Consider the following 22,862-nt stretch of genomic DNA (forward strand, 5'->3'; position numbering starts at 1 on the left):
TTACCCTGCTACGAAAAAGCTACAGCAAAGGGTAAACTGGGCTAAGGAGCTAAGCTCCCAGTCCACCCTAGACACACCCACCAGCCACAAACTCTGCCAGGAGGCCCAGTCCCCAGTGCGTCTCCATCGCTTGCCCTGCCCTCACCACTTCTTCTCCTTCAGCCTCTCCTGGTTCTCGGATATGAGGCCCACAGAATATTCCACAAAAGCTGACCCTTCATCCAACCAGCTCTTGGGTGGAGACCCCTTCCATTAGGAGTTTTCCCAGCTGCGTCTTCTGCAGTGTTGGAGCTCATCACAACCAAGGTCCTCCATACAGTGGACAGTAAGGCGATGTCCCAGACCCCTTAAAGGACTTCAGAAGTGGTCAGCAGCAGTGTGCCTGCTGGGAAGCTAATACCCCCAGGAGCAGCCCTCAACCTATGGTAGACAGGAATTGGCGAATAAAGACTCCATCCTCTTTACCTGTGGGGGAGGACAACTCCTAAGAGTGGCATGTTCCTCAAGGTCTCCCAGAAGTTCCCAGCAGGACTGAGCCCCCGAAGTCCCCAGCAGGAACCTGCCCTCTCATGCACCCTGCACTGGCTGTCTTCCCTGTCTCGCTTCCTCCCTACCTGCTGCTGTCTTCTGGTGACGTCTTCCAGATAAACTGCTTGCACTGGAATCCTGGTCTCAAGGTCTCCTTCTGGAGGAAGCCAACCTAAGACACAACCTTATAGGGCCATTATACTAATTAAATGAAATAACTGTCAAATGCTTACCATTATTCTAGACCCACAATAGATGCTCAATAAACATAAGCTATGAGGGGGAAGAAGAGGAGGAGAACTCCTCCATTGTGCAGTTGTTATTCCAAGTACAACTGAGGAGGGAAGAATCTGCACCCAGTGAGGGCCAGAACAGCCCATGGAGGAGAGGCCCCTGGGAGATACACCTTTGAAAAAGAAGGTGCATGTGTTGTTTTCCATCTGAAGACGATTCTCTCTATCTCTGTGGATCCCAGATCTCTCTCTCTTTCTCTTTCCACACTCACCTCTCTCTCTCTGTGTCTCATGCACGTGAAAGTAGTAGCTTGAACATGTAATACCCGACACTTGAAACACGGAAAGTCAGGCCAAAAGGGAGCTCTGAAGAGCAGGGAGCAGAGGCCAGAGGTGGGATCAGCAAGACTTACTGAGGCCTTCTCACCCTCAGACCCAGCGACTGGACCCCAGACACTTCACACACAAAACTATGTTCCTCTGCCTCTCTGAAATGGAGTTGCAGATGTCACCCAAGGTGCAGGTAGCAGAGGGTAGAGTGTAGGCAGGAAGAAAAAATCATTCATCTCCTGTCCCAGATGAGGAACCCTGGCTGGTGGGCTTGCTCATCGCAGGGCACCTCGGCCTGGACATGATTCCAGCCCAGGTTCCAGCCTCCGCTCTGAAACTGCTCAGCCTATGAAGGGTGCACGGGATGTGCAGTTCTGCACAGGGCTCTTAGCACATGCAGCTGCCAGCTCTCTGCTCCAGGGACAGAGTGACCTACTTGTCATCAGAAAGACAAATGGCCTCTCAGAGTTTGTGCACATTCTCCAAGGAGACCACAAGTCCTGAGACTCAGTGTGGATGACCCATAGCCCACGGGGCACAGGCTGAGCCAGGAACTGAGTATCCTACACCCAAATGGTCACAGGGAGCACCCCTCAGTCCCTGACCACAGGACCATGACCTTTCTCCAGTCCCCAAACTATTTGACAAGTTTCATCTCTGGGCCTAGAGGGGAGACAGCCAGGTCCCCTTGGCCTCCTGCCATCACCAGCCTAGCATAGCTGCAAATAACACATGGGCTATTGATCCCAACTCCACTGTGTCCTTGCTGTGTGACCTTGGGCCTTGATCTCCTCATCTGTATAATGGGGGTCATAACAGCACCTAGTACCTCCTTCATAGGGTGGTCCATTCATTAGTTCATTAAGCAGGTATTTCCTGAGCCACGCACTGTTCCAGGCAGAAGAGAAACATCATGAACAAAAGAGACAAAAGCCCTGTTATGGTGGTGACACTCTGACGGGAAAAGAATGTGACTTGTCAATCATAAAAATAAAATCACTCTACTAAACACTATGAGAGTGACATGAGGTGTTGTAGATAAAGCATTCAAAACAGAGCCTGACACGCAGTTAAGTTTAGTCAATGTTAGCTGTCATTAGGATTGTTGCTATTACCATGATGGTAATTTTCTAGCAACGCCCATGGGATCAACTCCATGGCAGGGATCCTGGCACTGTGCTCAGAGCAAGAGCCCCATAGGCAGGAATGTCAACGGAGTGTCCCTTATGTCCCCCGGTTTGTTGGTTGCCCTGGTCCAGTCTCCATGTTGATTATACGTTGGGGCTTTGCAGCCCTGCTGGCCCCAGGAGCCCTCTCCACATCCATAGCTGAATTAGCATTTTGTTCCAGCTCACAAGAGCGCCAGTGTGGGAACACCACAGGCCAGATGGAATTTTGGAGACCCTGTCATTTGTTGGAAAATTTCTCTGGCTGCCTTTGTATTAACAGCCACATATTTTGCTCTCAGATCTGGGAGTGGGGCTGGGATCAAGAGGGATGGGGATTGCTGCTGAAAAATAAAGCAAGTTTCTTTCTGGGCTATACCTTTCCAACCTTCCAGAGATTTCTGCTCCCTGGCTGCTCAGAGGCCAAGATGCAACCTCAGAGAAGAAGGGGAGGGGAGCAAGTCTGTGCCTTCCCTGTGCACTTCTCCACTCTTTTGACTAAACACGTGACAACAGGGTAGGCCGAGCCAATTAGGAATACTTCAGGTCAGAATCCACCTCGCTCTTCACCGGCCATCCACCCTAGTCTCCAGGAGGCGGTAGAGACTCATACAGGATGAGACCTAGAGAAGAGTTTATAAACCAGGACCCACAGGCCAAATCTGGCCTGCAGATGTGTTTTGCTTGGCTTGTAGTGTTTTAAATAAATTTGAACCAATATTTAAAATCCAGGATATTTCACATAAAAATTCAAATTTCCAGCTTCCCTTGAAAAAGGGGAAGTTCTAGTTACACTTTGGGCCCAGGTCCCTATACGGCTGGCGTAGAGTATGGCACCCTCTCTCAATGATATGCTCCCTGAAGTTCCCCACAGGCCCCACAACTCCCTATTGTCTCCCAACACCAAGGAAGGACAGTTGCCTTTGGCATCTCATTTGCCTTATTGTTTTTCTTACAGAAGATGAACACTTCTCTGACTATAGCTCAATTAAACCTGAAAAAAACAAAACATAGGCAGATTTGTTTTCGTTACACCCAGCCCACTTCCTTCACTTATGCTAGAAGCCTGGCCTCCATGTGCACTTCAGTTTATATCTCTTGGTCCAAGGCTACAATGTCCAATATGAGAGCCACTGGCCACATGTGACTATTTACATTCGAATTAATTAAAATTTTAAAATTTCCATTCCTGGTTGCACTGGCCACATTTCAGGGGCTCAACTGCTACCTGCAAGTAGTGGCTATTATGTTGGACAGCACAGGATAGAACATTTCCACCATCTCAGAAAGTTCTGTTGGACAACTCTGGAGATATTTAAATATAAGATGTAGGAGGCTAACAACCAGTCGAAACATCTGTTGCCCACATCCTCCACATCTACACTGTGCTGGATGCTGTTGGGGGAAATGATATGCATTGGGGCCGCTGCCTTCCAAGAATTAGGGAGAAAGCCTAATTAGAGAGTCTCTGACTTCTCAGTCAAAGACAAGAGAAGTGCCTCGCAGTGTCTGATGGACCCTCTTGGATTCTGAGAAGAGGAACAGGTCTCTGTGTCCATGGCACAAAGAAAATGCTCTGCTTGTCTATCGCATGCCCTCTCGGCCCAGTCCCAAGCAGAAAACTGCATCGGTGGCCTCCAGAAATGGAGGTTCCCTCAGCCCTCCCATGAAGATGCTGCTTAGAAGACTGAGGCTGAGTCTCCATGCATGTGTCTTGGAGGCTCCCCAAGCAAAACACACAAAGAGAGTCAAATTGGGCTTCAGAGCTTGCCCTCCCTATCAGTGCTTCCTCCCCAGCATTGGCCTTCCCCATCCCTCTAGGCCCGGCTCTGCCTCCATGCCTTCCCTGGGGTTGTCCTCTGCCCAGGCCTCCCCAAATCCAGACCTAGTTCCCTCCCAGGGCCCATTCTCTAGTATTGCCCTTTCTTCTCCTCTGTACAAGATGTCCCTGAGACCCAGACCCTTGGGACAATGCTTGATGCACCAAACTAATTTCCAAGGATATTTATTTTTAACAAAAAATTTCCAAAGACTAGATATCAAAATGCAAGGGCTAAGTCCAAGTGTGGGAATTTTCAGGTTGATTGAGTGGAAAAAAATCACATTTGTGACTGGAGGGCCCATCTGGAAGTCCTTCATATTTATGAACTGCATGACTTGGCCATGACTCAGATTCACTGAACCTTTATTTACGGATCTCTAAAATGGGTCTCACACAATAGTCTTAACATTTAAAGGATGAGAATTCCAGGAGATGATGAATGAGAAAGCTACAAAGTCTAATGCTTTGGGCATTGTTGTTATTGGGTTGTTATGCTACAATGATATAATACAATATGTTGTAAATACAGTATGTTATTATCACTGAGGGGAAATTATCTTCCAACACCCAGCACGGTGCCTGGCACACACCAGGTTTTAATTTTTTTAAAGATTATTTTTTAATGGCCGCGGAGTAGAGGCTGGGGAAAGATGCTTTTAGGCAAAGGGGCTTCTGTCACTCCCCCAGAAACAGACCACATTGATGAATATCTACGCAGAGGCAGGGGTTCCGAATCTTTTTAATACCAAAGACCCTTCTGGCCACCTGGTGAAGCTAAAGATTCTTCTCAAGATGTGTTTTTTTATTGTATAAAATGAAAAATACAGGGTTACCAAGATAGTCAATTACATTGAAATAATTATCCAGATCTTCTAAAAAAACAAATGTGTGATATAATTCTACACGTGCTTCCTTAACACATTAAAAACCAGTATCTATCAGTATATCTAAAAACAAACGCACTTTCAAAGCAGTAATGAATAAAAACTATATTTCAAAGTATCTGCTTCTGCTGTCATTACATAAAATATCTGTGACTTCTCTTGATGACAAAGTCACAGGTCCTGCCAACACTACTGTGGCTGGTGCCTACATTCATTATCGAAGAAACACTGAATTCCAGTTAGAGATGAGTGAAAATAAAGATGTAACTTTCTTTAACCTAGTGCTCCCCTGAATTCCATGCATTAAAGCAAACTAAATATGGCCTGAGAAGGACTCTGTACTTCTATATTTGAGTCCTTGTGGATGAACTGCAACCTAGCTTAATAGTCAGACAAAATTAAAAACCTAACTTAACAGTATGCGGCAGTAACAACGGCGGAGTGTTCACCAATCCCAGCAGCCATACTTCAACCACTCGCAGACTGCCGAATGTTCAAACTGCTCAAATAAGGCAAACGCCAAGCTGTAACCAATCTCACTGTTTCTGTACCTACTTCGATTCCTGTACGTCACTTTACCTTTTTTGTCTATATATTTGTTCTGACCATGAGGCACCCCTGGAGTCTCTGTGAATCTGTGTGATTCTGGGGGCTGCCCGATTTGTGAATCATTCATTGCTCAATTAAACCCTTTTAAATTTAATTCGGCTGAAGTTTTTCTTTTATCACTTGCTTGGATCCCAGATCAAGAACTCTTGAACTAGGCATCCCTTTCCCCTTCCTTTAATTCCAGTTCACCGTCATAGGGATGGATCCCCGGGGATGAGGCAAAGGCAGCCCCTCTTTGGCACATATCCCAGACTCCTTCTGAGGGGAGCCAGAGTCTAAGGCATCCCCCACTCCTAATCATCGTGTTGCACTGAAGGATCCTCCTGACAGTTCTAGAAGCCCAGGCCTTGCTGTGCCTTCAGGCCTGTCTGTTGTCCAAGGACAATGTAATCACAGCTCCCATTAACTGAGCAGGGACTATGTGCTGACTGTTGTGCAAGGTGCCTCATGCTCATTAAAGCACCGAGCATACATTCCCACAAGGAGGCCCTGGTATTGTCAAGGGATACTGAGGCTAAGAAGTTAAAGGTTCACTGACATGCCCAAGGTGGTGAGCAGGGTTTGAATTCAGTTCTGATTACAACTCAACCTCTGAACCCTTCATGCTTCAAAGCCACACCAAGTAAGATATTACAATTACAGTCTAAACTCAGCCACCGCCAGGGAGGGAAGTGAGTGTGAACCAGGAGCCAGGAGCCTCTCCAGACTCCCAGCGAAGTGACTACACAAGGCATCCCTGCCCAGTCAGCCTAAAGGGAGATGAGAGGATTTTAACCAGAGTTTCAGGGGAGAGTGTTCTGAAAGAAAGGAATACAATAGCATCTTTGTAGTTGCGTTGCAACAGGATCTTGGGCAGAGGGGTGGGGGTGGGGGGCCAGAATGTGGTGAGTAACTATAAGAGCCCACTAGGTCCAGGGCCTGCAGACAGTGGCCAGGCACGCAGGGAGGCTGGGAATGAGCACCCGTGCTATCCAGGAAGCAACCCTGCCAGTAGCCAGTCCCTGAGCTGGGGTCCAGGTCCCCCAGGAGGCACACACTGAGCCTCTATGTGGACAGACAACAGAGCCACTCTGTCCTTGAGAAAGAACCCTGTGTGTCCCACTCACTCTCCTTCCAGCACAGGCACAGACATCCAAATGGCCCATTCACTGGCCGTTACAGCCTCCAGCCCTCAAACTGCCTGCAGCCTCCACCTCCGCTGGGCCCAGGCACCCAGGCAGCGTGACCGCAGCCCCCACCATAGTCTGGGCACAGCTTGAGCCTGGCTCCAGTCCCACTACTCCATCAAACACCTCTGCTTCAGAGCCCAGGCAGCACCTCTGCAGCTGCTCTATGGCTATGCAAGTGTGTGAGGGTGTGTGAGTGTGTATGCCAGATTACCAGTGTGTGGGTGAGTGTGTGTTTCACTGTGACACTGTGAATGTCAATGTGAGCATGTGGTTTATGTGTGAGTGTGTGAATAATGCATCTAAGTGCATGGAGTGGGTGGATGTGTGTGTGTATATCTGCGTGACTCTGTAGAGGGTATGAATAGCAGAGACAACAGCAAGAAAAAGACTGATTGGCCAGGCGCGGTGGCTCTTGCCTATAATCCTATAATCCCAACACTTTAGGGGGCTGAAAGGGAAGAATCACTTGAGGCCAGGAGTTTGAGACCAGCCTGGGCAACAAAGTGAGACCTTGTCTCTACTAAAAATAAGAAAGAAAAAAAGAAAGCAGGAAAAGGAGACTTACAGAAAAGAAGTCCCCAGGAGACTCCCAAGACCTCAGACGACATCCTTACAGGAACTTTCCCCAGCCAGTGGCCTGGCCTGGCCCCACCCCCACTGCTTCCACCTAGACAGATCCAAGAGACTTCAGAGGTTCCCAGACCTCCTCCCAACCAGCTGGGGTGAAAAGAGTGAGATAACCGCACCCATCATTTGCTTACTTGTCCATAGTCGCCCCAGGCACACGCCTCGAGCTCATTCAGGTTTGGGTCCAGCCCCTTACCCCACCATTTCCCAGCCACAAGAGCTCAGGCAAAGCATGTGGTTCCTCTGAGCCTTAGTTTCCTCAGTAATAAAAAAGAGTGACACCTAGCTGACAGAGCAACACACCTGGCCCGCAGAACAACATGCCTGGAACATAGAACAACACTCCCAGGACTCAGAACATCACACCTGGGACTCTCAGAACATCACACTGGGACTCAGAGCTTCACACCTGGGATGCAGTCGACGCACTGTCATTAAGTAGGCAAGTAGTCTGGCCCCCATCCTCCCCAAGACTCGGAATTCCTGAGGGGCCCAGGGTGTAAGTCATGCTCATTCTCATCTCAGTGCTCAAATGGAGGCTGGGCACATGGCAGGCAGATGCCTCTCTGATAAACAAACTTCGTAAATGTGGGTTTCCTTTGTCCTCCCTCCACCACAGACAACCACCGCTGCTGTCCCAGAAGCAGGCAGAGCAGCACTCTGAGAAGTTGGTTGGGAGTTATCCCCAAGGGTGTATGCATAGGGACCCCTTTTTTTTTTTTTGAGACGGGGTCTCACTCTGTCACCCAGGCTGGAGTGCAGTGGTACGATCACAGCTCACTGCACCCTCCACCTCCTGGGCCCAAGCAATCCTCCCACCTCAGCCTCTTAAGTAGTTGGGACTACAGGCATGTACCTTTTTAACTTTTTGTAGAGATAGGGTCTCCCTGTGTTGCCCAGGCTGGTCTTGAACTCCTGAACTCAAGGGATCCTCCCTCCTCAGCCTCCCAAAGTGCTGGGATTACAAGCATGAGCCAACACACCTGGCCCTGCACAGGGACCCTTGACCATGCAGACCTCCCAGCAGGTGCATCTGTCTATGCTGTGAGTCTAAGTCTGGGAACACCACACAGAGACTCCTCCAAAGAGGCCCAAAAGCAGGTAGGATTTTCCACAATAAGCAGGTATTGCTCTTACAATTTACAAAAGACAGAGATAAAACAAGAGAGTTGCAAAACCCTATCAGGCCCAAAAGGAAAATCGAGGAAAACGTTCCCCTATGATTAGGTCAGGAAGAGAAGCAGTGACAATATGCAAAAGAACAAGTTTCTAAGAATCCTACCTCCACTCTACATTCACCAAAAAGAAAGATCAATGGCATTCTGAACCCTAAAAGGGAAGTCCAGACAGACAGAATGGGGCATCTAGAAGAAAGAGACTGCACAGACCCGGAGACAGAAGCAAACGTGAGGACCTGCCCCAACCATTAATGCGCCTTTTCCCAGGCTCTGTAGGAAACGTGTTCCTTGCTCCTCCCTGCAACCCTCTCCCCCTACCAACGTCTCCCCCTTTCCTTCCACCTGGCCAGTAAGAGTTACTACATTATCCCTTCGCTGCAGTTCATTCATCTCCTTTGTAGATAAGAATGAAAGGGACTGCGGCTCCTGCACTTTTTGAAATTATGCCCCTCTAATGTTATGGGTTGGCTGTATGGGGTCTTCCCTTCCCACCTCAAAGATACCACCAAGCATTTAAAAACACTACAGTTACTTTGCCAGAATATCTTGAGAATTTCCTAGTGCCCAGTGCATTGGAAGTCAACTCACAACACTGCTGCAAAGCCAGTCTGGCTAGAAGCAAGACTGGCCAGTGGGACCACTGGGTTTGTCCTGCTGATATGCCTCCCCAGCAGCAGCACAGAGCTGACACTAGGGACAGCCCTGGAGCATGTGAAGCACAGAGAGGCAGTGGCAGTCGGCCCTCAGTCCACCCAGGCCAGCAGAAAGCAGCGCTGCTCTGCCAAAGGGCAACAACATTGACGAAAGCCAGTTCAGAAGAGTGTGCTCCGTGCAGTCCAGGAGCCCCGCTGCATGGCACGCTCACAAGCTGAAAGGGGCGCCTGCCTGGCTCAGAACCACGCCTAGACGTGAAGGTTCTCCACAGAGCTGGTCTCATTTGCCTCTGTGCCTCACTCTCTTCATCTCGCATCCCTGTGTCTCTGGCTCTGACTCTTCTCGTTTTTCCCTCCCTTTCTCTCTTCTACTCTTATCCCCTCTGCTGTCTCTGACCAGTTCTTTGGCTGACGGCATTTCTGGAAAAATCCCTATCCAACTTGGCTCTTACAGAACCACGAACCTGCGTCCCCAAGATGGGAGGATTTGAATCCTCCAGCTGGTTCTGAAGAGGCTGTTTGCTCATTGCAAGCAAACACCCTCAAAAGCCAAACAAAAACTGCCCACAAGTAAACAGCATGTGACACAGCCCCTTCCTGCGGCCACTTAGCAGAAATCTAAGCCCATGGCGGGCGGAGAAGTTGAGCTAGGAGGGATGCAGCGGCCACAGCCCTACCCACTCTCCAGCAGTGGTGGTCAGCTGGGTTGGAGGCCAGAAGGAAGGGAGCCAGGTGTCTATACCGGCCGCAGGAGAGCATCAGGGACCACAGGCAAGGTGGCTTGGGGGACATAAATAAACCTATACACACAATTATCATTGGAATTCTCTCTATCCTACCCCCGATCCCTTTTTTTTTTTTTTTTTTTTTTTTTGAGCTAGAGTCTCACTCTGTCACCAAGGCTAGAATGCAGTGGCTCAGTCTCAGCTCACTGCAGCCTCTGCCTCCTGGATTCAAGCAACTCTCCTGCCTCAGCCTCCCGAGTAGCTGGGACTACAGGCACATGCCACCATGCCCAGCTAATTTTTGTATTTTTAGTAGAGACGAGGTTTCACCATGTTGGCCAGGCTGGTCTCAAACTCCTGGCCTCAGGTAATCCGTCTGCCTCAGCCTTCCAAAGTGCTGGGATTACAGGTGTCAGCCACCACACCCAGCCTCTCTCTATCCTACTCTTGTGATTATCAAGGCAATATGTACAAAATCAGTTCAAAGGCTTAAAGGAGAAGTATCTAACATTTCACCATTGCTTTTAAGAATATAACATAAGTGATTTTATAGAACTAAAATGATTAGTATCATTGTTAAGTGACTTCTATATATGATCATTTGGTGGGATATGATGCGGTTTCTCTTCAAATAATCTGATCAATCTTTTATTCTGTAATTCATAGTACCCACTCCCCACCCCCCTGCTTTTTTCTCCTTTTTTTTCCTTTTTGCCTTTGTTAGATGCCCAGGCACGCCACAGTACCAGGCGTTATCAGTACCAGCTCGCGTTCCTTTCCTTATTTGGAAAGAGGACTTACTTTCTAGCTCCTTACAGACACCACTTCCCCTTCCTCTCCACTTTCTTTTACGTGCCCACCCTATCTAAAAAAAATCAAATGTTTAGCCAACCAGGATTAGTTTAGATTGTATGACCCGACCCCGGCCAATGAGGAAAGGGTACAGGGGCAGGACTAGCGTCAGGAATAAAGGCTCTCGTGCCCCTTTGTTCAGGTGTGCTCTCATGGCAACTGGCCAAGGAGGAAACCCTCTGCACAGAAGTAAAATTGCTTTGTTAAGAATCTTTTGTTTGCGTCTTCAATTTCCTTAGGATTTGAGCATTATTCCTAACAATTTCTAAGTGTGACTAGAAAAGAAACACCAAAAGCTAAATTTAAATAAAAATGAAGAGAAAGGAGGAAGGCTGACGGAGACCCATATATCCAGATGCCTGAACAAGAACCTGGAGTCACTCCTGACCTGCTCTCAGCCTCCACATCTGAGATTACCAAGGGCTGGAGGTTCTCCTGCCCAAACATCCTCCTACCTGCTCCTCCAGCCTGCTACAGAATCCATACCTCCATCCTGGCCCCCTGGATCACACTCCTTCTTCTCAGTCCCCAAAACTGCTCTCTAAAATGCAAATGCAATCCCACCTCTCCAAGCTCAAAAGCCCTTCCATTGTCCCCTCTGCCCTAGGGACAATAACACAAACCCCTAGCTGGGTGGGGAGAGCACCCACATCCAAGAGCCAGGCCCTGGCCCCAGTCCCATCTCCAGGAAGTTCCCCTGTGGTCCCAGCCCAGCTCCTTCCCAGCCAACTTTTAACAGCTCATTTTTGCCTCCAGGGGTTTTGCACGTGCTGTTCCTTCGGCTAGAATGCCTTTCCCTCTTCTTTTTGTTATATATATATTTTTAACTTACATACAGTAAAACTGAAACTTTTCTGTATCATTCTACGAGTTTTAACACATGTATTAGATATGCATGTCCACCACCACAGTCAGGACACAACACTTCCATCACTCCAGAATTCTCCTTTGTGCTGCCCCTTTATAATCAACAGCCTCTCCACCCCTAACCCCTGCAACTGCTGATCTGTTTTCCATCCCTACAGTTTTGCCCTTTCTAGAATGTCATATAAAAGGAATACCACAGTATGTAACCCTGTAGGATTGGATTCTCCCACTCAGCATAATGCCTTTGACATCCCTCCACATTGTTGCATGGACCTATGGTTCTTTTCTATTGCTGAGGAGTAGTCCACTGTATGGACATACCACAGTTTATCCAATCTACAGTTGAGTGACATTCGGGTTGTTTCCAGTTTGGGGCAATTATAAATAAAGCTATTATAAACATTTGCATCAGCTATTATAAACATTATAAACATATAAACAAAGCTATTATAAACATAAACATCGTTTTTTTGTAGACATGTGTTTTCATTCCTCCTGCATAAATACACAGGAATGGGATTGTTGGGATATATGGTAAGTGTATGTTTAACTTTTTATGAAAAACTAACAAACTGCTTTCTACTGTTTCCCACTTTCATGTAGGAGAGTTCCTGTTGCTGGCATCCTGACCAGTACTTGAGGTTGTCAGGGTGTTTTGTTTCACTTTTTAACTATTCTAACAGATGTACAGTGGCTTCTCCTTTCTTCCCTTGACAGAATCCAGATCCTCCTCAGATACTCCCTGTCCTGGAGCCTCCCTCTGCCCCACTCACTCCTCAGGTTGGGTCTATCCTTTCTCTGTATCTTCAGCACAACATCTGGCCTACAGGGCTGAAGCATTTCTTTGTGCTTCCCTCTCACCTGAACCTATCACCTACCACCTGCCCCCACCACCTCTGCCCACACACACACACACACACACACACACACGTATGCACAGGCAGCCTCAATAGACTGTGTACTCCTCAGAGGCAGAGTATGTGTTTTTGATTGTTCTGTTTTCTGCCCTGCACAATGTCTGGCTTAAAGAAGACATTTTCTAAATGAATTGATGAATAAATGAATGACAAGGCGGCAGGGAGACAGAGGGAGCACTAACACACATTTACACATTGAACGTGAATCCTCCTTTTGTGGCCTTCTTGATATGCCACTCAGGAATTCCAAAGCCACTTGGGAGCAAGACTCAGCCCCTGCCCATGGAGACACTCATTCCTTCAGAGCTCATGAAGGCCTAGAGATCAGAGTGAGGCCCCTATAACCGAGTACCCCCATTTGTCTAAGACAAAGAGAATAAATTTTTTAAAATTATTTCTTCTTCTCTCTTTCCTCTTTTTCCCTGAATCCTTGCTTCCTACTTAGCTCTTTAGAAATGCAGTTAGAAGCTCTACCTTCCCTTCACCAAACACTCCCTACATGAAAAGCTTATCTAACTCTGTGCTTACTTAGAAGCTCCAGAGCCTGAGCTACCTTCCACCAGGAGCTTGCCTCGAGAGATAACAGTCAATTTACAACCTAAATTATGCCCACTCCAAAACTCTCTCCCACCTGCAGAGTATCTCAAGACAACGACGACCTTACAACCTAGATCTGCCTGTGATGGTGCTAGCTCAACTCCCTGGTAGATAAGGCACCCAAGCGAGTCATGGAGACCCCCACCTGCTTGCCCACTCCCCTGCATGCCATTCATGCCAAGTATCCCTTTAAAGGACCCTGCTTTCTGCTCTAAAGCAAAGCGGTATCCTTAAAGGCAGGAGCCTGTACCTCTTCCTCTAAGCTAAGCTTTAGAATAAAGTCACTTTCTTTATACCAGACCTCACTCTGGTTAATTGGACTTTACAAGTGGTGAGTGACTGAATCTGCATTTCAGTTACACACCTGCTGTTTCCTCACCCTTCACATCAGCCCTCATCCTGCTTCCCTTCTACTCTTAACCTCCTTGACCCCAGGATTCACCAGATGCTATCAAAAAGACTTTCCATCTTCCACTCAGCTGGACTCTGGGGAATAGGATCAGATCCCAGGCCACTCCCAGGAGTATGTGTGCATGAGTGAGTGTGTGTGTGCGTGCACGTGTGTGCGTATGAGTATGTGTGTGATGTGTGAGAGTGAGTGTGTGTGTGTGTGTGTCTGAGAGAGAGAGAGAGAGAGATAGGAAGTGAAATCCACATAAAGAAGGGTGGCCTGGGGTTTTCCCACAATCATGTCTCCCTGTCATTCTCACTGTCAGGCCAAGTGGTCCTTCACACGCAGGCCTGTGCAGACACATCCAGAAAATGAAGGGATCACGCCCTAAACTCCCTAGGCGGAAACATTTTAGCAGTCACATCACAAGATGATCCAAGCAAAGACAGCCCCAGGTGACTCACAGCAACCATGCCTCAAAGAAAACTGATGCACTCTGTTTCTCTACTAGTACCTTAGGTGGCAGCGGATACTGGGCCTCCCAGACCTACTTGGAGGGATTTGTCAGCATCTTTGAGGCCAAGCTGAAGCATGTTTCTGTCACTAGTCCCTAAAACAACTAAGGAACTCATTTCTTTGTGAGACCTGTTCCCACCATACCCTACATCCCTGTTTTTTGGACCAACCCCTGTTTGGTATGGTTGGGGCCAGGGGATTGTTTAAAACACTCTGCTCCCTGCCCAGCCCTGCACAAAGCCTGGGTTAGGTATGCAGCAGGAGCTACAAGTAAGGGCTGTACCCCAGAAGAGAGAGGGGATCAAATTTCCCACAGGCTCCATGGGCTGCATTTCAAGGTTCCAATACCAGTTTAACCTCTTCTTCAGCTGAGCCTGATAACTTTTAGGACTCATTCAGTGCAGAGGGACTCAATGAGGGGACCCCAGCATTAGACTCCAAGGGCCTGCGGCTGTTTGGGGAGCTACATTCTCATCCAGTCAGCAACACTGTGCAAGGAGGCGCGTGGGAGACAGACTGGACAAACATCTGCAGGCTGGGTTTTCCTGCCTGATGAGAAGATGGACTTAAAGAAGCAAGAAAACTACCTGAGGATAAATTCCGTCTATACTAGATCCTTACTTAGAGAAGAGTCCCACAAGCATCCCCTTGACTGGTATTGAATGAAAGGCACCTGTGACTTCCTTACCATTTGTTTTAGACCCTAACAAAAAGCAAACCTATTTCTGTGGGTCCTTTGTAAAGCCCCCAATCCTACAGCACCTTTGAGACACCAAGTGTTTTCACCTCCATGACTCCATTTGCTCCTCACAATGACTCTTTTTACAGATAAGGGGCTGAGGTTCAGAGCAAGGCAGCACTTACCCAGAGCCACACGGTAACCTAGCCCAGCACAAACCCCATTCTGACTGCAAACCCCGGGCCTTTCCTCTGCCACTCCAAGCCACACTACATCCAAGTCTATGATGGGGCTGTAGTGCCTGTGACAGGACCTGCATGGGGAGTGGAGGGGGACCTGGGCCCTAGGAGACCTGGGCCCTAGCCCGGCTCTAAGTGACCCTAAAGAGGCCACATCCCTTTTCCAGCCTCAGCTCCTTCTCCTCTGAGTCTTAACCTCCAGGGATTTTAGTTCTTGGTTCTCCCAAGGAGGACTGGCCTGTGTGGGCTCCCCTGGGACTCCCTTTCCCCCACTGCTGCCTGCCTGATGACCTGCCTACAGCACAGAGTGAAGACAGGCAAGAGGAAACTCCTCCCACAGCATGCTGGGCCCTGGGAGGGTAGTTACAGTAAAAGCTTGGATAGAGAAAGAGGCCGGAGCAATTCGTTCTTGTGAATTTGTCTGATTTCCACTTAGCTGGGCACTCAGGTCCTCATTTCCATGGATAATGAGAAGGTGGCGACATGCCACTGAAATCAGCCCCAATCCTGAAGTGACCTAAATATCCACAAACAGGGAGACGATTATCAAAATCATCGTACTGAGCATTAAATGTACGGTTATGAAAGATTTTTCTAGAGATGTAGACATGGAAACGTGTTTTGATATAAACTGAAGTAAAACAAATCAGACTGCAAAAGTGCATGTGTGCTGAAATCTCAGCTCTTTAAAATAATACTCAAAGAGAATAGGAAATATGCCAAAATGATAATCATGGTTCCTGTAGAAGTTGTATATTTTTTCTCAAAAATCAGGAGGAAAACATTTTTTAATTGGCAGTAATAGTTTCAACTTTCTCTATCAATATTTTTTCTTTTTTAATTTTTAACCCAACACATATACATCTGATTCTATCAATATTTTTCATCAAGTACAGAGTCCTTGGCAAACACCAAACCTCCCACCACCATCGCGAGGAAAGAAACTGACAAGTGCTCCACTCTTAGCTTTAGAAAAATACACACCAAGCCATGGCAATGACCCCTGACCCCGCAGGATGATCAAAAATGCCCACACAGATACTGCAGCTCAATACTCTTTTCTTTCTTTTTTTGTTTTCCAAAAGGACATTTAAGGATTCTAGACTTTTATTTGTATACTTCTAACCCAGAGTTTCCCATCATACGTACCTGGGACCAATAACAGGATGGCGTTAGGGAATTACTGAATAAAGGATACCGTATTCAAAAAAGCTGGGGAAGTTCAAATCTCAGTGTAATGAATTAAAAGAGGATACTCTACGGAAGGACCCTCAAAGAGATATAGCATATGATACATGCGATACCATATAATGGGAAATGACATAGCATCTATCATTTCCCAAAAACTATTTTAGGACTATCTCAAGGAATGACCACTCTATGGACATAAGGATATCTTGGGAAGTGCAGCTTTGAGCCCCAGCTTTCCCCCATTCTCTCAGCCTTCTTGCCCTGTGGTTCTCAGCCCTGGCAGCACACTGGGCTCACTTGCAGAGCCTGAAAACATCCCTTGGTCTGGGTCTCATCTGGATTTGGGCTGGGGGATGGGGGCAGCCTGAGTCAGGGCTGAGAACCATTTCTTCCCCACACCTTTTTAGTTGTTCATGCTAAGCATAGCTCAACACTAGAATTGAGATCCAATCTCAAAGTTATTCACATATCACCCATTTTTGGAGCTAAATGGCACCTTGAATAACATCTAGTCCAATCTCTCATTTTACAGAAGAGGAAACTAAAGTCCTCAAAGGATTCCTAGCCCCCTGTCTCCTCCCATGCGGCTTCCAGCCAGTGCCAGGCTGCCCTGTGGCCTCTGGACCTCAGGAGCCTTCATTCAGAGGGAGAAACAAAGGAGAGCCTTCAGAGCTCCAAGGCCATTTCACTGCCAGAGGATGCCCCCAGGCCCCTCTCTCTGCAAGTGAACACTGAGACTACGAAATGTTGACACAAGTCCTCTTCCTAACACAATACCAGGACCCAGAGCCAGGGACATGAAACGGGGAAGCGGCACTGACTCACAGAACTGGAAGTTTGCGCTGGCAGTGGGGCAAACACACCAATGTTCCCCTAGGCAGCCTGAGCAGAAGGCAGGTACCATCTCTCCTCCAGGCACTCTGCTTCAGCCGCAGACCACAGAGCCTCTGCTACAGCTGCCTTTAAAGCCAGGAGACTCCAGCACAATGCTAATGCCCCTCAGAGTGGATGGCTGTGGCCTCTGTTCTGGCAACACTCTTGCTCTTAAACAGGGAATTTGTAATAGGATATCTCCACTCTTTTCGTTTCACATCTGTACCCCCAATTATTCCCCCTTTTGAAGCTTAAGATTCCACCATTTCCTTCTCTTAGCAGCTTTGAGAAAAAACCTGAAGCTGGATAGGTGTTAGGAGGGGTGAAACATACACACACCCCTGGCCTCAAAGGTACCCTTCCTGAGCCCCCAGCGCCTGATGACCAGCCCTCCACCTCTGCTCCAGCCACCTGCCAGGCCTCCCTGCACGCAAAGGAGCTGTTCTCTCAGAGACCCTCCATCCTACAGCGCAGTCTCTAGACAGCCTTCTAAACTCCAGGCCCAGCGAAACTCCCCACGAAGCATCTCCGGTGGGGTTCCGATCTGCCCTCTGTGAGCTTGGAAGGGAAGGGAAGAGGCGAGAGGGCACGGAAGCAGACAGGGGAGCCTGGTGAACTGCAGGAGCCCAGCTGGGGTTGCAGGGGTTTTCTGCTGCAAGAGAAGCAGAGCAACTAACCAGTGGCCGGGCCTGAGGGACGCCCCTTTCCTGGGGTTGCATGTGTTCTTTAGCTAAGCCGCCTGGGCCATATTCTCAATGGGTTTTTCTTTTCTGCCTGTTAGTGTCTGTGAGGTTGATCAATGGAAGGACCACGTCCACAAGACCCTGGTTTCATCGTGACATCCCAGACCCACCAGTGCTTCCACAACTGCCCGAAAGTCCTCCTGTCGGGGAGGTAGAGGGAGGCGGATTGGAAACTTACTAAAGCCAATTTAACTCAATAGTAATAAACGTTAGGATATTATTTTTAATGTCAATACATAGCTAAATTAGAAAAGATAGTACATAATCACATACATTTTGGAGAGTATTAAAATGACTTCAAAAGCTTCTCATCAGAGGCTGCCGTGGGTTCCTCAGGGAATGCTCCCCTCTCCCTGCCCTGTGGATTTCATGAAGATTGCGCAGAGTTGTGAGTGGGTTACGGTTCGGTTAAGGTGTGAGGATCCGTAATAAAAGCCCCCTTACTACCGTCCGCCCCGCCAAGAGCGGCAGTAGAGCCCATTGCCCCCAGTTCTGGTGCAGAAATGAAAGCCGCCGCCGCCCCATGCAACTTTCGGGGAACAACTCCAGCCTCGGGAGACCGCGCAGGCTGCGTGCGCCCAGGGCCGCTGCGCGCTGCCTGCAGCCACCTGTCCGGGTGATCGCCCCACCCTCTGCTTGCGCGTTTCTTCCCGCGAGTCCTACCATGTCCCCAGCGGTGTCCTGGCCGGCTCCTCGACGCGCTCAGCCGGCTCGCAGACTCATCCAGCCTCCTCTTGGCCGCCCCCGGCGCCGTGGCTCGCCAGGCTCCACAGGATGCGCGGCTACTCGGCTGGGGCGCGTTTCCCGGACTCAAGGTGCACACCTTCCCTGCAGCCAAGTGGCCCCGCGCCAACTCTCGGGAGATCGCTGCACGCCGGGATACTCCGCGGGTGGGGAATGCACGCCGGATCTACTGAGATCTGAGGGGATCTGCGGGAGCCTACCCGCAGCCGCGAGCCTCTGCGGTCTATTGGGGACGTTTGCAGAGTTTGCAAAGTCCCTGCCGCGCGTCCCGGCCCAGCCTCCCCATTCCCCCGAAAGCGCGGGAGGGGGGAGCTCCTTTCACAATAAAAGCCCTGCCGGGGGCTCGGCCAGCCGCAGTCTTCTGGAGTAGGGGCCCAGGTGCTAGGAAGGAAAGGTCCATGCCCTGCCTGCCCGCCTGCCAGGTGATGCGTCAAGACTGGGCGGTGAGGGATGCCTCTAAGGTGTGAGGGTGCTCGGTGAGTTCGCTGCAACTCGGCAATAGAGCTGAGTGTTGCCCAAACTGCCACCCTCTCCTGCCAAGCAGGACAAGTCTTTTTTTTTACTGTCGCTTGTCAGAAGGACAAGTCTTTTTTTACTGTCACTTCTTCGCTTTGTTTGGGTTCGGTCCCCAAGACGATTTGGAAGGAAAATCCGTTGACCACTACATTAATTAACAATGAAGAGTTTTTGTCCTTGAGAACTAATCACTGTTAAAGTCACTGAAGTAAGTGGCTGACACCTCTCTGCTTTGGATGTACAGACAGTGCCTTTGTCACCTACTGCAGAGTCACCTACTGCCAACAGTGGAACAGTCAGAGCAAGACCTGAGAGTGTATCTGCTCCTTGTTGGGGAGTGTCCTGGGCTTAGGGGGGTCTGTAGTCCGAAAATCAGGGCTAGCCCCACTATTCACAGCTGGGTGACCATCGACCAGTCCCCAGACGTCTTTATGACTTGTGTCCCCCAGTGGCCCAATGTTTGGACCCCAGGATTCTTAAGAGCCTGTAGGCAATAGATGGAGGTGAGGCAGACTCAGCAGTAGGGTGTCCTGAGAGAATTTGGGGGCCAGGCTGAAAAATTAGCCTCCAATATTGAAACTAACAGGAAGCATCATTAGTTAGACGAAGACAGGCATCTTCCCAGCAGTCATCTGCCCCAGAATGACTTGAGGTTGTCACTGATGGCAGTGCTTCTAAAAGGAAGCAAAGATCCAGAGGGTCCCCTTAAATTGTGTATGTGTGTATGGGCGGGAGGAACAGATGAAGGGCAAGTATTGAGTCCTTAACATTCCAGATGCTTTCTGTACATTATTTCATTTAATCATCACAAACGATCCTAAAAGGAAAACTTTTGCAAATGAGGAAAGTCAGGATTAGGGAGGTGAAGTAACTCTCCTGAGACCAGATAGCCAGTAAACAGTTTAGCAAATCCAAGTCTATTTGCTAGAACATGAAACGAAGAGGAAGACTTAATACGGCAGAAACAGGAGGCAGGATGTAGCACTGCAAACTGCAGCTTGTCGGTGCATATGGAGTACTGAAAGGACAGACAGTTTGAGCCCTGGTTGGGAAATGAGGGAAGAGGGAGGAGGACAGTACAAACCATTCAGGTTTGTATTTAGATGTTTAGGGAGACGCTGTGATCTTTTGAGTCTCATTTTCTGACTGACTCCACACAAGATGTATATTAAAAACATATATGTAAAAATGTAACTAAAAGAACGTTTTATAAAACATTACTTCATGTAATGCACTCTGACATTTTCTATTCTATTTCAATTTTACATATTTTTAATGGTGCTCTCAAATCATTAACTTAGGAAGAGAGTGCCCAGTATTTCCAGGATTACTGGAAGCAGAAATGTTTTTCAAAAGAAGCAGCTCCGATGACTCATGGAACACACTTGGGAAAAGCTGCTGCAGGATCTAGCCCAGCCAAATAAAATGTCACACAAGAACATGGGTAAGTTGTAAAGAATTGTTTGTTGTTATAGCATATCCTGGTCCATCCTAATAACATGAATAAAATTACTTTTAAGAAGAATTACTTGAAAAGAGTCATAAATCAGATTTTTGTCATTTCTCTGCTCAAAACCTACCATAGGCTTCACATCTCCTGCAGTGTAACATGCCACATCTTACAGGGGTCTACAAGTCCTTTCACACTTTGGCCCTCATTGCTTCTCTAACATTATCTCTGCACACTCTCTCTCACTGTGCTCCAGGACACACTCACCTTCTTATTGTTCCTTGTATATTACAGGCATGATCCCACCACAGGACCTTTGCACTTGTTATCCCTCTCCCTAGAATGCCCCAGATATCCCCATGGTTTGCTCCCTCATCTCCTTCAGGTCTTTGCCCAAGTGTCACCTCTTCAGTGAAGCCTTCCCTGACCTATTTAAGATTATACACTCCACTCCTCTTTGTAATTCAAAGTTCCACCTTGTAATTCTTTTTTTTTTTTCCTGAACTAGGCAACTTCTTGGAAACTGTATTAAAGGGTTTTAAATTTAGATAACCAGTAAATCCCTCCCTTCTAGGAAACAACACTTCTTGTTTTGTTACTTTCCAAATTTTGGTTGATTGGTGGTTGGCTGCTCCCAGGTTGTTGGCAGAGCCTCTGGTTACACTGCGGACCTTGCAAGTAGGAAACACTCAACTCAGTCAACTGAGACAGGTTGGTGCTAGAGAGGAATATTTTATTATTTTCATGAGAGGGTGCTTCCAAGTTCAATAGGAGTGAGTCTATCTTTCACCAGTTAGCAGGAGATTTCCAACTTGCTCTAAGGACGTTTTAGGGTTTCTTATAAACTGGTCAGGCAGCTGCCCAACAGGCCCACTCTCTAATAAGATTCCATGTCTAGCTCCGTTCCAGACTTACTGAATCAAAATTTCCAAGGCTTGAGTGTCTTTATATTGTTTAAGCATAGCCAGGGCTGAGAACTGCTGAACTAAGCAATTCCTCTTCCTTGGCTCCTATATCCAAATGGCCTTTCTAAATGATTCTGGAATCTTTCTCCTCCTCATGGCCAGTTCTTTGGCTCAAACTTTTGTCATCACTTACACTACTCTCAGAAACTCAACTAGCATCTCAGGCTCTACTTTTGCTCTCTCCAATCCATCCTGCACATCACTGCCAAAACATAAACATTGGTCTGCCACTGACCTGTTCCACATAACTCTCAGGATTAAGTGCAAATTCCTCAGCAGGATAGCTTTCAGACTTCTTCAAGGTTTGACCTCTTATTACCTCTTCAGACCTTTTACACACTCATAAACCTCCTTCAGGGCAGTTTCCTCCATCTCAAAGCCTTTTCTTGACACATTCCTATTTCCAACCTGACATATCTCCCTGCACCAGTCCTCTCCATCCTGAAGGTTCAGCACAGCATGTCCCCTGAAGTTCCTCTGTTCAAATATTATCTCCTGTGACTTTCCCTCCCTAGAGGAAAGAACCATTCTGGGCCTTCTGTCTTCATCTCCCTGGTACCAAGTAGCTACTTGATAAATGCTTCTGAATAAAGGAATGAGACAGAGAATACTGAGGTTCAAAACTGAATCTGCCACTCACAGAGCATGGGTCCTCAGCAAAGCTACTTCCTCTCCACTGACTTCAAGTTCCTCATCTGACAAATAAGAACCATCATCCCAGCCCAGCCTAACTCCCTGGATTCCTGCAACCATGTAGTGCGCTCATATAAGTTACATCATCAAGGACAGGACTTTTCTGATGGTAAACTTTCAAAAACATTTATTGAATCCAAGAATGACGAATGAGAAAAAAACTTCTTTTGCAGCAGAGAATGTTAGCATCCAGTTTACATTCTCTCTTTTTTTCTCATTCACTTAACTCCTATATTTTAAGGGGCAGCAGCACACTTGGCCAAAAAATTATATATTTCACAACCTCCCTTGCAAAAAGGAACAGCCAATAAGAAGCAAATGGAAGTCACTGGTGGAGCCCACAGAAGAATTTGAAGGGGGCTGAGGTAATTTACATTATTGTTCAGCAAATATTTATTCCCTATATTAGTCTGTTTTCATGCTGCTGATAAAGACATACCCAAGACTGGGCAATTTACCAAAGAAAGAGGTTTAATCGACCTAAAATTCCACATGGCTGGGGAGGCCTCACAATCGTGGCAGAAGGCAAGGAAGAGCAAGTCATGTCTTACATGGATGGCAGCAGGCAAAGAGAGAGAGAGTTTGTGCAGGGAAACTCCACCTTATAAAGCCATCAGATCTTGTGAGACTTATTCACTATCACGAAAACAGCACAGGAAAGATCTGTTCCCATGATTCAATTACCTCCCACACGGTCCCTCCAAC

General features: G+C 47.8%; 1 protein-coding gene across 1 annotated transcript in view; it reads right to left on the bottom strand.

The window, feature by feature from the left end:
* Positions 1-18,822, bottom strand: part of GASK1A (golgi associated kinase 1A) — a 79,581-nt gene extending 60,759 nt beyond the window's left edge. Inside the window, exon 1 of the mRNA XM_007983838.3 lies at positions 18,453-18,822. Coding sequence (XP_007982029.1) covers positions 18,453-18,455 — 3 coding nt within the window. The 5' untranslated portion in view covers positions 18,456-18,822. The remainder of the gene's footprint in view (positions 1-18,452) is intronic.
* Between the last annotated feature and the right edge of the window lie 4,040 nt (positions 18,823-22,862).

The sequence above is a fragment of the Chlorocebus sabaeus genome, chromosome 22, assembly GCF_047675955.1.
Source record: "Chlorocebus sabaeus isolate Y175 chromosome 22, mChlSab1.0.hap1, whole genome shotgun sequence".
NCBI lineage: Eukaryota > Metazoa > Chordata > Mammalia > Primates > Cercopithecidae > Chlorocebus > Chlorocebus sabaeus.